The sequence below is a fragment of the Struthio camelus genome, chromosome 5, assembly GCF_040807025.1.
Source record: "Struthio camelus isolate bStrCam1 chromosome 5, bStrCam1.hap1, whole genome shotgun sequence".
NCBI lineage: Eukaryota > Metazoa > Chordata > Aves > Struthioniformes > Struthionidae > Struthio > Struthio camelus.
In genome coordinates this window covers 22304950-22320613 of record NC_090946.1, presented here as the reverse complement: position 1 = coordinate 22320613, position 15664 = coordinate 22304950, and the positions used below count along the sequence as shown (strand labels likewise).

At 43.6% G+C, this 15664-nt stretch overlaps 1 protein-coding gene across 8 annotated transcripts in view; it reads right to left on the bottom strand.

Annotated features, from left to right (window-relative positions):
* Positions 1-919, bottom strand: part of TUB (TUB bipartite transcription factor) — a 157555-nt gene extending 156636 nt beyond the window's left edge. For 7 of the 8 annotated variants that reach the window (XM_009684711.2, XM_009684715.2, XM_009684713.2 and 4 more), the window contains exon 1: positions 459-642. In XM_009684711.2, coding sequence (XP_009683006.2) covers positions 459-514 — 56 coding nt within the window. In that variant the 5' untranslated portion in view covers positions 515-642. Of the gene's footprint in view, positions 1-458; positions 643-890 lie in introns of those variants that run through there. The other variant, XM_068944977.1, reaches the window with a different exon arrangement.
* Between the last annotated feature and the right edge of the window lie 14745 nt (positions 920-15664).

The window sequence follows — 15664 nt, the reverse complement described above, 5'->3', positions numbered from 1 at the left end:
CTTCGGTTTGAAAACGTCGCTAGTTACCCACATTGAGAATCCCCGGCCCCGTCATTTCCCAAGCCTTGATTTGTAGAAAATTTCCAGGAGCCAGCTTTGACCAGACAGCACCTTTCTGTAAGTCTTGGCAACTGTCGGTTAATCGCTGGATTTAAACTAAACTATTCTGAGAAGAGAGTCCAGGAAACGCTTGCATCTTACTGCTCTGTGGTTGAAACAATCCTCCGTTTTGTTAGAGCTGAGAGATGAAATAAACATCTCGCTCTCCAAACAACAGCAAACACCACCGCTTAAGCACCTGAGAACCTATATGTTCCTGAGGTGTATTTCAGGGTGCAGAAGCAGCACCAGCAAGGGCTTCTGCTTCCCCGGAGAGGGCTCTCCGTCTCCGCTTATATAAATACCTTGCTCGTTTTACGGTATCAGGAAGAGAACACAAAACCCAAGCCACCCAGTACCTGTTGTAACTCCATCTGCTGTACGACATGGTCCTGCTGCTGCCGACGCTCTCCATCCTCGGGCTCGGCGGCCGCCGGGAGGGCGTCTAAAAACGAAACACCCGCCTGACAGCGAGCCCGCGCGCGCGGAAAGACCCCGCCGGCCTGGCGAGCGGGCAGCGAGGCTCGGCGCGCCCCCGCCGCCGTCCCGGCCCGCGCCCCCGCCGCCGCCCCCCCGCCCGCTGCGCTCCGGCGGCCGAGGCCCCCGCGGAGCCGCTCCAGGGCGGCCGGCGAGCCCGGCTGCAGCGCCAGCGGCCTGAGCGCCTCCTGCCGCCGCCGCCCGCTCCGCTCTCTTTTGTCTATTTATTCCCGTTTCCACAGATACGGCTCCATCGCGCTGACATCACCCCTCGCCCGGCCCGGCGGCAGCTCCCGGCCTCCTGCACACCTCACCTTGCAGACCGAGGCGAATCCAACCCGCCGGGCGGGCGGGCAGCGCATCAGCTCTGCAAAGATCGTGTCCCACCCCCGCCCCCGGCAGAGCGCACCCCCTCCAATTTACCTAATCACACTAGTCTGATTAACCTCCCGCAGCTGGAGAGAATTAGGTTTACAAGCTTCGCACCGAGAGAAAGGGATCCCTCAGCGCTACTCGGATCACTGCAAAAATGCTCTGCACACTGTATTTCAGCTGCTGGTTTCCCACCGTATGGGTGGGCTTGGCAGGAAGGTGCTCTTCCTAGGTCTCCTAGAGCCTCTCATTAACGTGCACCTTAAAGCGAGCTACAGAAACTTGACCAGGGATCAGCAAGACTCCAGCTTGTGACGACGCACCATTTATTCCAGTGGGGAAGCTCCCATCCCCGTTTCATCAGGCAGGAGTTGTGACGGTCCATTTACTTTAAGATTTGCTTCAGCACTCATTGCACTTTTGAGCACTGAGCACTTACTAAAAATATTTATTTTTATTCGTCTAGGAATTTTTTTTTTTTGCCCAATTGAAACACCTCTTTCCATCCATTTTAAATATTTCATACTATTGCATGTGGTGTGAATGCCATTTTTTTGCATGTCATTAATAATGGCTGTGTAGCTAATGCAGTAGAAAGCAGTAGCAAACAGAATAGATGGCTTTTCGGCATCCAGTGCCTATTTTAAGAATCTAGAAATGGTAGGCACCACCTCAGGTGTCATAAACACCAGAAGTCAAAAATGCTTTTCCCCGAAACAAACTGCTTCCCAGGGCTGTGTGGAACGTTGCAGGTTCCAAGCAATCATTTTGATACATTATAATGACCGACAAGCACAGCACAACAGGGCTGTACAAAAATAACGAGCTGCCAGCGCCCAGCCCACGTGCGGCTAAGAGCCGGCAGGTCAGTCAGGCCAAGCCGCCTCCTGTCTCCACTGGCTCCCAGCCCAAGCAGGTCATGTGCAAACTGCAGGGGACCGGCAGCACCTCGGAAATCAAAAGGCTGGAAGGCGGCCAGCCCTGCTGGCCTCGAGGGCCTGGGTAAGCAGCCCCCACCTCCCACCTGCAGCACCAGGCTCACTGCAGTCAGCATGGTGGCCCACAAGCCGCCGCTGCTTGCCAGCCAGCAAGGGCTCCAACATCAGGTTCGTCCAGCTTAGAAGTCGCTCCTTGCTGAAGGCAAGTCCTGCAGACAGGTGAAGGACTCGAGAGCCAGGCTGGCTTTGGTGGCTCCCACGTGCGTTACCCCAGCAAGGATGCGAGGGGCTGGGTGCTCTGGGCTGCGCCCGGGAGCAGCGAGCCTCTGGATTAGAGGCGGAAACGAACAAGCATTTCTCACCCTTACAAACTGCAGACAGGAGCTCTGCTTGCTCTGCTCCCAAGTTCAACAGAACTGGCAGAGCATCTCTGCCTTTCCACGTTACTATTAAACTGGTCTGTGTACAACCTAGGGATAAGCCATAAGGTGGTGGTTTCTTGCATCTCCTCTTAAAATACTTGCTTGCCATCAGCTTCCCAATGCCACATATTTATGAAGTGCGGTCGCTCAGGCTGCGGAGCCAGGAGGTGCCTGAACACCCAATAACTGAGCTGTTTTAACACCACAAGTGCGGCAGCCTGGTGCAACGACTTGACTGTATCTTGGCTGAGACAGCTGGTCCCCAAAGCTGTGTCAGTTCAGTGCAGTCAGCCCCTAGGGTGACAGGGGATGTCCACGCGCACATGTACATGCAGGGGGAAGACTGCTTACAAGCCATTCCCAGCCAACCTCAGCTCTCAGACCCCAGTTAGTGGCTCTTGACCCCTTGTCTTCCTACATGCACCTGATCCTCCAGTCATGCCCCTGTCCTCTCTGTTTAGTTAAATGATCCATCCCCCAACTCCTAAGGGCAAGATCTCCCAGCACAAATGACTAAAAAAATCCCAAATATACCTAAATAAGGACTGGAAGGGACTTAGTCTAATGAAGTCCAGGCCCTCATCTCACAAGCAACCATGTGCGTAGTGGTTTTAGGTTGAAACTCCAGGCATTCTTAGTGAAGGACAAAAAAAACCCTCCTCCTAGAGCTTCATCTTGCACACAGCCAGAAACTTTTCTATTTCCCACTTAGAGGTATTCTGATCTCCAGTTTATCTGATATCCCGTTGTTCTCTGATCATTCAATTCCTTTAGCTCACGTAAATCATCTTTCTCTTGGATATCTACCATCAATATTTTTATTTCTTCAATCTTTACTTTGCAACGGTGGATGGGCCAAACCCTCAACCCCTTAACCTCTCGTCTGGATAAGCGGAACTAACCTAGCAGGAGTGCACAGGAACACAAAACTAACCTAAAGGCTTATTCACATACCCAGTAGTGGCTTTTAGGACCCTTGAGGCCACCTCAGGGCACCTCAGTCCCAGGGTGGCTCACGGGACCCTCCAACTTTCAATTCTTTGTGACTTTTATTGTAAAGTATCCGACAAAAGAAAACAAAGGGCAGTGGACTATGGAAGCAAAGACATAAAGGAAAAACCTTTAGAAAGAGATACTTTACCAATGTCAACTAAAGCATAAATTACAAAAACAAAGCAGTTTTAATTTACCAGGACTAGAAACAATAGGCTGATAGTTCCGGTGATTATTTCCCACTGCTTGGACCACTGGGTCTTACAAAGCTGCCTACTAGTACATGCAGATGCTCAGATAATCACAGCACTAAAGAACTCCCTGGATTAAAATCAATAGATATTAATTCAATTAAGCTCTATCAACCATGAATGTGAAAACTAAGTCAATAAAAAGATATATGCTTTTTCTCAGGGTTAGTTTAAGCCAAGCGACACAAGAAAGAAATTTCTTATGAAATCACTTACTTTTTGAGGATTCAGACGTTTACAGTTCTGTTTTTTAAACTCTTCACTGTTCCTGTGTCCTCACCGAATTAGCACCTCACCAATTAATATCCACTCTGGAAAGACACAGTTTAACTACCTGACAATCAGGAAGAGAGAAATTTCCTCCCTTCTGTGAAACTAATGGCTGCTTCATGCCTATCCTTTTGGTAAAGCCGAAATGTTTACTTGCGGCTTAACTGCCCATTATGCACCCTCCGCAGCAACTATGAGTGACAACATTTCCCAGCAACAAGTTTAACCCAAATCACATGATGAAGGGAGGGTTTTGCTCATTTAGGCAAGTCCACATCCTCCTTCTACTCAGATATTAGAAATCTGATGATTTTCGTGTTTAATACACTGAAGAAACAGCAATTCTCCAGAAGGCAAATTCCCTCACCTAACTATTACTTTTGTCAGGTGAAAACACACAAGCACATAAATGAAATACTACATGTATGCGTGCATGTGCATATAAATATATGAATATACATATGTATATACATACTAGTTTGAGTAGGCTCTTTCAAAGCAGCACTCCATGTAACTTCTGCGAACAAAATGAACAGGCTGTTACAGTCTATGAAATCACGATGCAAGAATATGCAAAAGATGCACTGGATGATGAAGAATGATACCTGGAAAAAAATACTGTTGTTAGAAACAGCCTGTTTTCCACAGACTGTACTGTTATACTTGTGCTTTTTCTCATTTTCCACAAATAAGGAGGAAAGGTTTTGCTATGCAACTTTCACACCATGACTATTCAAATCTTGTATTCATATGACAACAAAATAGTGTGTTGAGACTATACCTGCCACTCAGATGATACTTGAAAATCATGGGATTTTCAAGTATGCTGTAACAAGGAACTATTAGCACTGAACAACAAACTACAGTTATTCAGTGACTGTCACTAGCAAACTTGATAAGACCTGGCAACAACATTTTTCCATTTTAGCCAGTGCTGTCTCCTCCCTCAAAAAGGAATGCCTGTGCTTGACAAAAAATAGTTTCAGAGAGCTACAGAGATTACAGAAACTAAAAAAGGCCTATGCAAACCACAGTTCTTTCACAGTGTGCTCCAGTCCTCAGTGCTACTACAGGAATGGATCAACTTACAGTTTTTTAGTTTGTGTAAACTACCAGGAACTACTCCAGGACACTTTTCTAGTTTTTAAAAGGTTTTAGGAAACAAGCCCTCAGAAAGGAAGCCAGAATTTACCATTATGCATCTAGTTGCCCTATGTGGCAATATGGATTGAGTGAGATGTCTGGGTTGGGCCCAAAGCCTAACCAGCTTAGGTTCTCCGAAACCCCAAGTACAGAGATGAACCTGACACACTGGTCTTCAGGATTTTGGCTGCCTCCATCCACTTGGGATCCAACTCAGTAGTCCAGTTGCCCGTATCTGTTCTTCCAAACAACTGAAGGCTTATTTTCCTTTTAAAGTATAAGCTGTGGAGATGCAGCTGTCATGCCTTTTTTTTTTTTTTTTTTTTTTTTTTTTAAATGTAACGGGTCTTTTGGTTAAAACCAACAGTTTGACTAGGGTTACATACAAAGGACAGGACTGTGACCTAGGAGGTAATTTAAGTTTCACATCCTGCATTCATCTATTAAGAATTCACAGCTAAGTTGCTCAAGCTTGGTATGATGAAAACAGTGCAGAAAACAAGCAGGTGCCCAGCAAGGAGAGGGTAACAAGTCCCAGTCCCTCAGTCAGTGCACTATCACTATTCAGACACAGTTACTCTCAGCTATGATGCTGCATGATGCTGGCTGTGACAGAGCTGCTCCGAAACACTAAAACTGCAAACAGGGCAATAGAAAGTTGTTCTAATCACCTGCAAACGACACAGAGCAATGCTGATGTTTGGCACAAAAGAAGGACAGCTCCTTGAAAATACACACCGGTGGACAGGGCACCTATATAGGACAGATGGGTGATCAAGCAAGGTTGCTGCTTTGCAGTGTTACTATTCAAAATCTTAACCAAGAAAAACACCCATGCATGCATATGTGCAATCGTGCTCACGCTAGGAAAATTGTAAGTGGATACACTAAAAACTGACCATTTTCTTAGCTGCTTAATACTCACTTAACTATTCAATTATACAGAAGAACATTTTCTGCAATGAAGCAGCAAAAAAATCATCCTGATTAGTCACTGCAAGACAGCAAAGCCTCCATCAGAAACAAACTTCAAGACACATTAACAAAAACACACACGATTCAGCTACAGGAACCCAAGCTCTCAGTTGCACACACTGCACGGAAAACACAACTTGTCAGCATCTTAGGCCCCTGCTCCTTAATTCTGGTTTGGAGCTTTAAGCAAGACAAGGTCAACTATATTGATTAAATCTGTGACAGAAGATGACATCATTGTATACGCAGTTTGTCTTGTCCATATAGTTTTGTTTTCTTATACTATCAGCATAAATAAAAGACCACTGAAACAAGCTTTTATGATTTTGCTTCCCCCCACAAATTTAGATATCCCAAACGGTTCAACATCAGATCTCAGAGTTATTCGCTAAACCCCCTGATATTCCAGATCAGCTCAACCAAAGCAATGGAAGCCATTAAAGCCTCCTCTACAGCTTAACCACCTAGCAGCCCCTTCCAGGAGCTGGGCACGCTGTGCTCACAGGTGCCTGGGGGGAGGCTGCACAGCTGCGTTTCTGTGGTAGGAAGCTGGGCAGAGTCCCACCCAAAAAGGGGTCTGGAATCAAAACCGCTTGGGTCCAGCAGTCAGACGCACCGTCCGTGGGAGTTCACAGCATTCAACATTGCTGTGCTTGGGCAGGAGCTACTCTTGCATGCTACAGTACGACTGGATTTTAAAGCTTTCAAACTGACCCTGCCTAATCTCACACAAGTACAGCCTCTCAGAACGGAGAGCAATGAAACAAACAAAAAGAAACAATGGGATTAAAAACAGAACAACCCCCAGCTCCAAATATAACATTATTTTGACAAACCAGTATTTTGAAAACTTGAGTGTGACTGCTTCAAGAGACCCACAATGCACATACACTCTTACATGAGACCCTCAAGGATAAAAACAAGTGCAACTACTGCACTACTTCGTTGCAGGTGAACAAAGGTTTGAGATTGCTCAGAAAAATTTCTTAGAAGCATTTCTCAGAAAACGTTCTACGTGACAGAAGGACTCACTGGACTTGGCTCTTAGGACACAAGTGTCTCTCTACTTTCTACACAAAGACAATAGTCTCCAAATATGGGTATGCAAACACCTCCCAACCTTTTTCCTCTTACTGCTGAGTAGTTTCACAAATCTTTCCCTGCTCCTTTCTTTCCTCCAACAAGGGAGGGCTCCACATGCCCCAGCTTCAGACCCTCCGAGCGCCTCCTGCCCCAGCACAGGCTGCCGGTGGCTGCGGTTATCAATCCACCTCAGCAGCCGGATCGGTGCAATTCCCCTGGAGCTTTAGAGACCCAGGTGGGAGGCAGGCAGCCAGGCCAGGCCCTGGGGCTGGCGGCAGGACAGCCCACCTGCCAGGCCAGGAGCTGCTGGCGAGAGCTGCCAGGCTCAGCGCAAGCTCTGAGGCACCTCTCTCTCACATCAAGTGGGAGCACGGGCTGCATTATGATCCACATGCTAAGAATCCAGCGTTAGTTAATTCATCCGATCATTTATTTGTAATGAACAAGCACATTAGTTGTTATATCACACCATTTGGATTTTAATACGTTCATTTGCTTAAACATCTGTGGAACAGCTAGAAAGGCAGCTCTCTCATCTTGAAACAAGTGCATTATACTCATAACTCACAACAGACATGAGAACTATTTGCAACATATAGTGGGAGAAATTTCACTTTTTCAAGTTGCCACCTGACCCTGAACTGGTTATAAAATTTTTGCTTCTATCATTAATTCAAAATAAACGCTGCTGTCTTCAACAAATAATCACAGACAAATGCCTCACTGTTAGTATCTACAACTCATGCTGGGCTGCCTTCTTATCCAAGCGCCCTGACTGTTTCTGCCATCTCGCTGAACGGCGTGCACTTACTAACACTGTTACCAGGAACTTGAAATTTTCCACAGAGCTTTGACGGGAAAGCCAGGGCACGTGTACATACACACACAAATTAGATTCACTTTCAAATGCAGTCACTTTATTATTATTGCCACAAGACATGTACCTACATGTGTTTCTGCATGGGCATATCTACACACATCCAAAGTGAGACACATCTGCTCCCTATTTCAAAAGTCTCCCTCTGAACAACGCAGATACAGCGGCATCTCCTGCTTCAGAGAAGTTCTCACAACGGGCACCTTTAATCCGAGGGAAACAGAGGGGCTAGATTTCTTGATTAAAAATAATAAAATTTCAGTCCTTCTTTAGAAACACTGAAGAACTGCACTAAAGAGCAATGACCCCAGTGCTAATTGGGCAAAGGTTTTGAAGAGAATACTGCAAAAGCACAAGCTTATCTATCTTTTAGGTGTTTAGCATTTGGCAAGTGACCTTCCTACCCAAGGAAATATGATCTGGCATGGAATACTGGCTGGAGCTATTGAAACGCAGACATTAAACTGGCAACAGTGATGAAGCAGATAGACGGTGTTCCTGTCAGTATATACCATGCTGCAAACGAGAAGAAGTAGTACCTGCTGAGTCACTAGGTGATGTCTAACATGCATGTTTAACTTAGGAGAGTAAAAAAAAAAAACAAAAAAAAAACCAACACAGAATGAGGGAAGGTTAGGTACTCTTGAAATAACACGAGGTTTAAGAGTACATTTTGGTCAACCTCAGACAATAATTTTTCCAACAAAACATCATGTTCATGACCAGCCATCTGTTTGCCTACAGAGCCGAGACCTTCGCCTGCAGCAGCAGAAGCTCCTCAGCAATTTATTGCTACCCAGCCCGAATTTGGCAGCGTCGGTCTGCCAAGAAAGGTCCTAGTCAGAGTTGATTACAGCGTTCACTTTTCTGCTACAGAAATCTCTCCACCGGGACTTGTACTCAAGTCGTGAATCATTAGGATCTTGCTTCATATCAGATGAGCCTTGAACTGCACCTTAAAGCACTGTTCAGGCCACAGCCACAAAAGCTCATTATTATTATTACTTCCTTTAATAAGGCTAAATACAGCTTTTAAATATTCCAAAAGTCATTATGATTTTAGTTTGCTTCTGATATAATATTTTCATCCATTGGTCTCCAAGCACTTTGCAAAGAAGTCAGCATTATTATCTACATCTCACAGAAAGGAAACTGAACCATAATGACAACAACCAAGAAACAACAGGCAGACGCTGACTGTCGCTCTCCTGAATCCCACTCCAATCTCCTACACATTGCAATGCCTCCAAGTCCTAAACCTAAACAGAACAACACTGTCCCTCTAAAAATCTCTGTGCGAAGTGTTTAGAAACGCGTCTTCTTTTTTTCAGGTAGCACAGCCCACGTTTGCTTAAAAGTCCGTCTCTTTACAAATATAGGATATTTGCTTTTTTTTTATTTGGATCTTTAGGACTGGGGAGCTGGTTATACCACATTAGTGTAAGTCCTGATAAGCCCCTATTTGGAATACGGACTCAGCTCGTCATTATGAGACCTTTGGTCTCTAGTCAAACTTCACTGAATACAGTTAATGTTTCTTTAAAGATAGGACAGACTTAGACTGGACTTGGGTAAAAAAAATTAGTCATCTGAGTGAAACAATATTCAAGTGTTGCTTATTTGTAAATAAGGAATTAAATATTTCCACATTCAAATAAAACAATTACTTCATGAGATTGGTATATCAAAATAAATCACATGCTAACATCACAGCATTTTTCTTAGTTGTCATCATACCAGTTACTTTAGAAAATCCTGAAACAAATTAGATCAGACAAAGAAGAAAAAATATTCAAGACTGTTTCTCCCCTGGAATCCCTGCAGGAAAATAAAGAATTGAATCAGCAACAAGTTGAAAATAAGATGCATTAGCAGTAGGACATGCTGCACCAAGAAGTACTATATTGCTTTACTGAAAGTTTCTTTTGTGCAGAAATGTCTGTAGTTTGGACACCCTTTTGCTACAGATCTGATGAAAACAAGCCACTGCCGCTTCCAGCATTTTCAGCAGGAGACTCTGATACCGTGAGAAGCCGTTAGTCTAACTGCCCTCTTCTGCTTTGGCACATCTGCCTAACGCTGCCAGCAAAGCTTAAAAGGTAGAGTCAAATAAAGTACTTTCTGTGACCTGCTAGCACAGGGATCAAAAATCTATTTCTTTCAGCCTGGCCAGGATGCATGTGAAACATGATGTGTGTGATTTAACAGCACCAGTGCTAACTCCACCAACATTTGTAACAAGCACACTAAGCAGTGCTCTTCTCATACAGCCAGCACTTCGCTCCAGGAGCACGGCACAGACCGGGCTTGCTGTGAGAAGCGCTATTCCTATTCACATTCACTGGCACCATGCTCATGGATACTTCCACTTCTTTCTTCCTTTTAAGTGGTTAGAATATACTAAAATTATTAAAACCCTAGAGAAAGTCCAAAATAGCATGAGTGTTGATCTATACTACAGATTCCTCACAGACCACATTAATGAAAGAACTGCATGTTAGCTTTTTTTCCATTTGTACAGTCCTAACGCAATCGTCTTGTGGTTTATTATCTGTTTTCATCCCCTACTCATCTCTGTAATATTTGCTAGTTTCCCAGACTTGCAGAAATTGTAGTATGTCAAGCTCCAGACTGTGCCGATGGATTGCCACAGCAGCCTTCAGTATGAAATATAAAAATTGTTTTGATCAAAGTTATCTTCAGGTTTAAACAGAGTAACAAAGCAGCTCCTCTATAAGCAATGCAAATGTAACAAGTTCCCTACCATCGCAAGTCAGAAATACCCACTCCTCCTCTACTTTCAGAGACTGCTGTTCTCCCCTAGCCAGCAGCGCAGCAGTGACGCCTAAAGCTGCTCTCCTAAATCTTGTCAGGAACCCCACATTTCTGCAAGTTTCCCCTTGCACTCAGTTCAACTTGTCAGCACAATTTCTGCTGGAAGACATACCATCTCATGGCACCTCCTTCTCGCGCTCTTTTGTCATAAGATTTTTCCCTACCTGCAGCAGTAGCTGTTTAACAAAACGCAAGGGATTTTTTTTTTTTTTCCATATTTTACATTTTGCTTTTTTCTCCAAACGGCAAAAACCTTGCCAAAAAGAAGTCTTGGGAGAGAGGCTACTTCTACACAATTGTTCAATCCTCTGAGTAGAGCTCACTCGGATCCTGAGTAAATTACTACGTTTTATAGCTGTTTCCAAAGATATGGTTGAAGTTGACCACTGTGTCACTGAACATCACCTCAGTGGGCTCAGCAGTGGCAGATGATAAACCTAAAACTACAATAAAATGACCACAGAGAAACAAGGAGCCAAGAGAGCACTGGAAGCAGCTGATAAATAGAACACAGATACTACATTCAACAGCATCATCCTCCTCTGGGCTGCGGGAGACTCCTTGGCTTTTACCTTGGGCAATAACACATGCGTTAGTCTCATTGCAGCAGAGTATGCGAGACCTCCAAGAGAATGCAGTTCAACTCTGTTAGAGAAAGCACAGATTTTTCACAAAGCATCTAACCAGTCTGGTGCCTGGCGCATACAGGCTTTGTATTTCCAAAACATATTTATTACTTAGAGGCCCTAAATGTGTTAAAAATCTATATGGACACGTTATTAGAGAATGCAACGCTTTGCTCTTGTAGACCTTAATAGTCCATATGGACCAGATGAACAGAAGAGACATGAGAGGTAGATTTTTATAAGTCACTTCAGAAGAAAAAGTAAGTCAACATATCTAATCAGAACTAGGAACTCAGTCCAAACCTCTTCAAACCTTGTCTCTATATAGGAAGTGCACCAGCATCCTTTTTATTAAATCTTAATATTCACATTGTTGTATTTCTAAAATAAGCCTTTGCATCAGATTTTTCCCCACTTGTATTTCGGAGAACAGGGCAAAGCCTGCATTCTCATTCACTGAGAATGCAAAAATCACCCATAGGTGCAGAACCTGGCATTGATTCAGAGAGGGTTACGTACAGCATCCTTGTCAACTGTGGAGGCTAGGTGGCTTGGCCATGCATGGGGGCAGCTCTACTGTACCACTGTGCAAGAGGCCAAAACAGGGCAATTCTTTCAATAAAAAAGACACTGTGGAAGGTAAGGAAGGATGTGTAACACTAGGCTACACACTGGAGCTCTCAGGATGATTTTATGCTTGTTGGGAGGAGGAAGGCAAAAGATGTAAGAGATGACACAGGAGAAGCGAAGAAAAAACATGCATAATTGCAGCAGGCAGCAACACAGAAAAAGTCAGGTAAATAATGCAAGACCCCAAAAAACCACTGAAATCTAGAAGGCTAGTAGGTATATCAGACTTCAGCTCTAGAGACTATGAAGAGAAGACTGAAAGGGGGGCTGAAGTCACCTTTATTCTTTACCAAAATAAATAAATAAATAAATAAATAAAAAATTTGATTTCAGTCCCCATCTGCTGGGGAATTTTCATATTACACTCATCCTCTGGACTGCCATCCTGGCATTTGCACTTCTAACCACCCATTTGTTAAGTTCCTAGCTTTAGCAACAGAACTTCGGGTTCAAACAAAAAAGGTTGGTTTTTTTTTTTTTTTTTTTAAGGCATAGATTAAATAGTTGCTATGCCCACAGTGATCCAGATTCTGGCACAGAAGTAAAAATCTAAGCATCAGAAAAAATAACTGACTTCGTTATAGCTATGTTGAAGCACACAGCCCTTTTGCAACTGCAAAGGAACATCTGTGCACGCATATATGCATAATACAGTAAACAACGAGGCATACTCCTTTGAGCTGACCCCTGTCAAATAAAGTTACTGTTCTGTACCCTGTTCTGCTCTTTCACTCCCCAAGACTGCTGAGTACTTTCCCCACGCGCGCCAGCAGTAAATGGCTGATTTATACATGCGGTTTTCCAAAAATATTAAACCAGATAATGTCCTAGCTATTCTGAGCAAGTTCCACATAGGGAGGCAAATGAGTATCTAGGATGTCATTTAGCAATACTGAGATTAAAACAGAAAGATAGGTTCCAGCAAAGAGAGGGCACAAGCTTGAAGCACTGCCTGGCTGAACCCTCTCAGACGCTGAATGTTCAGAGCATTCTTAAATCCTTTCCCCCTATAGCCTCCTCTTCAAAGGAGAGAAAAGAAAAACTCACCAAGAATTTATGATTGAAGGATCAGTAACCTAGTGAACTATGCCCTCATGACCTCTGTTAAAGTAATTACAATTGCAAGTGTAGACAGACATTGCTTCAACTATACACTCTTAAAGTATCAATTCCATTTCTGGCAACTGTTAGTAGAAAGCGTAAAGAGTTCAACAGTCACGCAGTTGCATCACCTGGCTACAGGACTACCACAACCATGGCACGCTCATTAGACTGACTGAGGTATTAAGAACTGAACACAATCAGCACAGAGAATTTTTAATAACTGGTACTGCAGCAAGGCAGCCATTAAAGGTCATTAAGTTTTTGGCTATCTGTAGTATCGTACTAGTTTTGTTATTTGATTCTGGTTAGCTTGTAGTTCTTTCACTGCTGCAGAAAAGGTCTCGGACCAGGAACCTGTCACAACGGCAGCTTGCGGTGAAACTGGCACTAGCGCCACTGGAGATCCCAGACTGATGTTCTGTGGCACTAGGGGGTTCCACAGGAATTACTGCATCAATCCCAGTACATCAATCCCAGTACATCAATCCCAGTACATCAATCCCTCGTATCTCACAGCCAAAAGACACTTTAAATCTCCATCCTGTATTATCTGCTATTCCTTCACAGATCCTGCCAGCTCTGTGGTTCAGAATCAAACTCTTACTACTTCCTGTGATTGTATTCCTGAATACAACTACTGCAGCTCTTGCAGATTTCTCTAACTGTTACAGACAAATTAGAAGATAAATTAGATACTAAGGCAGACCTATCCTTAGAGTAGTGCAGTAATAAGGACTGTCACTGGCTGGCTTCTGATTCTAATATGGGAATTTTTAAGCAACCGTACACCTTGCTAGAGACAAAATCCAATATTAGAAGCATTAAAGCAGGATCCCTCCCAGGCTTTTTATGTCAAGAACTGGAAAGAAAAAAGCCAAAGCGAACTAACCAACTTACCTTTCTAAAAATGAATTTTTCATGTTTACAAAATAAGTTAGTTTGTTTTAATTTCATGGTAAACTGGGATTATTTTTAAAATGTAATATAACAGCTGAACTTGAAGTATGTAAAGATATCAAGAAAAAAGCCAATTTCAGATTTTACAATGAAATCCAAGACACGCTTGCATACACACATACACAAACACATACACACCTACTTTCGAGCCCCCCCCTCTACTGCGGTACTTTGTCAACGCAAACACAAGTCAAAGATGATTTTGGCCACCACACCTCAAACAAGTGCCATCTTTGGAAGAACTGATAAAAAGCACCTATAAACTCCACACATCTGTCAGTCCTACCACATCGCAAGTTTTTCTGTAAAACAGAATTACAGGTTTCATGCTGGAAAACATATTTACTGCAATTACACCTTCTAGCTTTTTAACATCATTCTGAACAGATACAGAACAAAATTCACTTCTTTCAACTTAACCCTGCTCTGGCTGAAAAGAGATTTGAATTGCAAAATCCTTCATTAGCGTCTAAAACTTAATTCATAAGAGAGACTTACTCTTATCCAGGACATTGACTGTACAGGACCCGTATCTGGGTATCAAGTAGTAGGACCTTTTAGTAGGTGATCAGTTGGAAACTCAACTGACAGCTTTTAAATGTATTGATTTCTAGTTCATAAGCAGCAGCCCACAATTTGAAGACCAAAATACCCTGTTCTTTGACAGACAAGCTATAATATTCATGGTCCACAGCTCTCTTAGAAGTTTTGAAACTGAGTTGCAAAACACAACTGTTTATTTCTTTGTTATTCCATTTGACAACCTATTTCTGGCCAATAAACACAGTTTATTTCTGTTGACAGAAATAGTTTTGTATCTGTTAAATGCTATAATGAAGTTAGCTGATTTTCCCCCCAAAACACATCAGGTGCACAAGCCACCACTCACAGTTACTAGTTCCTTTTTTTCTAGATCATGAATGAATCTGAACCAGTGATCCAAACCTCGTGCGTCCTGTACAACTGCCACAGTCCAGTATAACTAAATCCTTCCATGTGTGCATGAGGGCTTTACTGCAGTCCTTCTGAAGTCAGGATTTGGCACAATCGCAAGCACTCTGTTGAGCTGAAGCCTTAAGCTTCTTTAACTGATAAAAGTGCTCTCAAACATTCTTTAGGGCCCACATCGACTTCAGATACAAGGCTGAACAGTGATTTGGTACATCACAAACAATACCTGTGATCAAGTGCAGGAGTCACACCTTTCAGAGCTCAAGCTACAGATATGCTTCAGTTATTGTTCCAGTTGATTAGGTGTATGACGACATATAGAGAACTAAGAACAACACATGATGGTTGCTTGTCACAGGCCAGGCGAAAATGTTTTGGTATGTTAGACCTTGACATGCACCTAAGGTTATTCCAATTTGGCCTCAGGACAAATTCTTATCTATTTTGCCAGCTCTTCAGAAACCAAGAAGTATCAAAATGAGAGTCATCGGTAATTTGCCTTGCAGACACAACAGCCAGAATGCTGCTGGCCTTCTTTGCTGCCAGGGTGCACTGCAGGCTCTCATTCAGCTTGCCACCTAGCAAGATCCCCAGTCCTTTTCAGCTAGTGGGTCCTCAGCCTGTATCGTTGTGGGGAACTCTTCCTTCCCAGGTGCAGGGC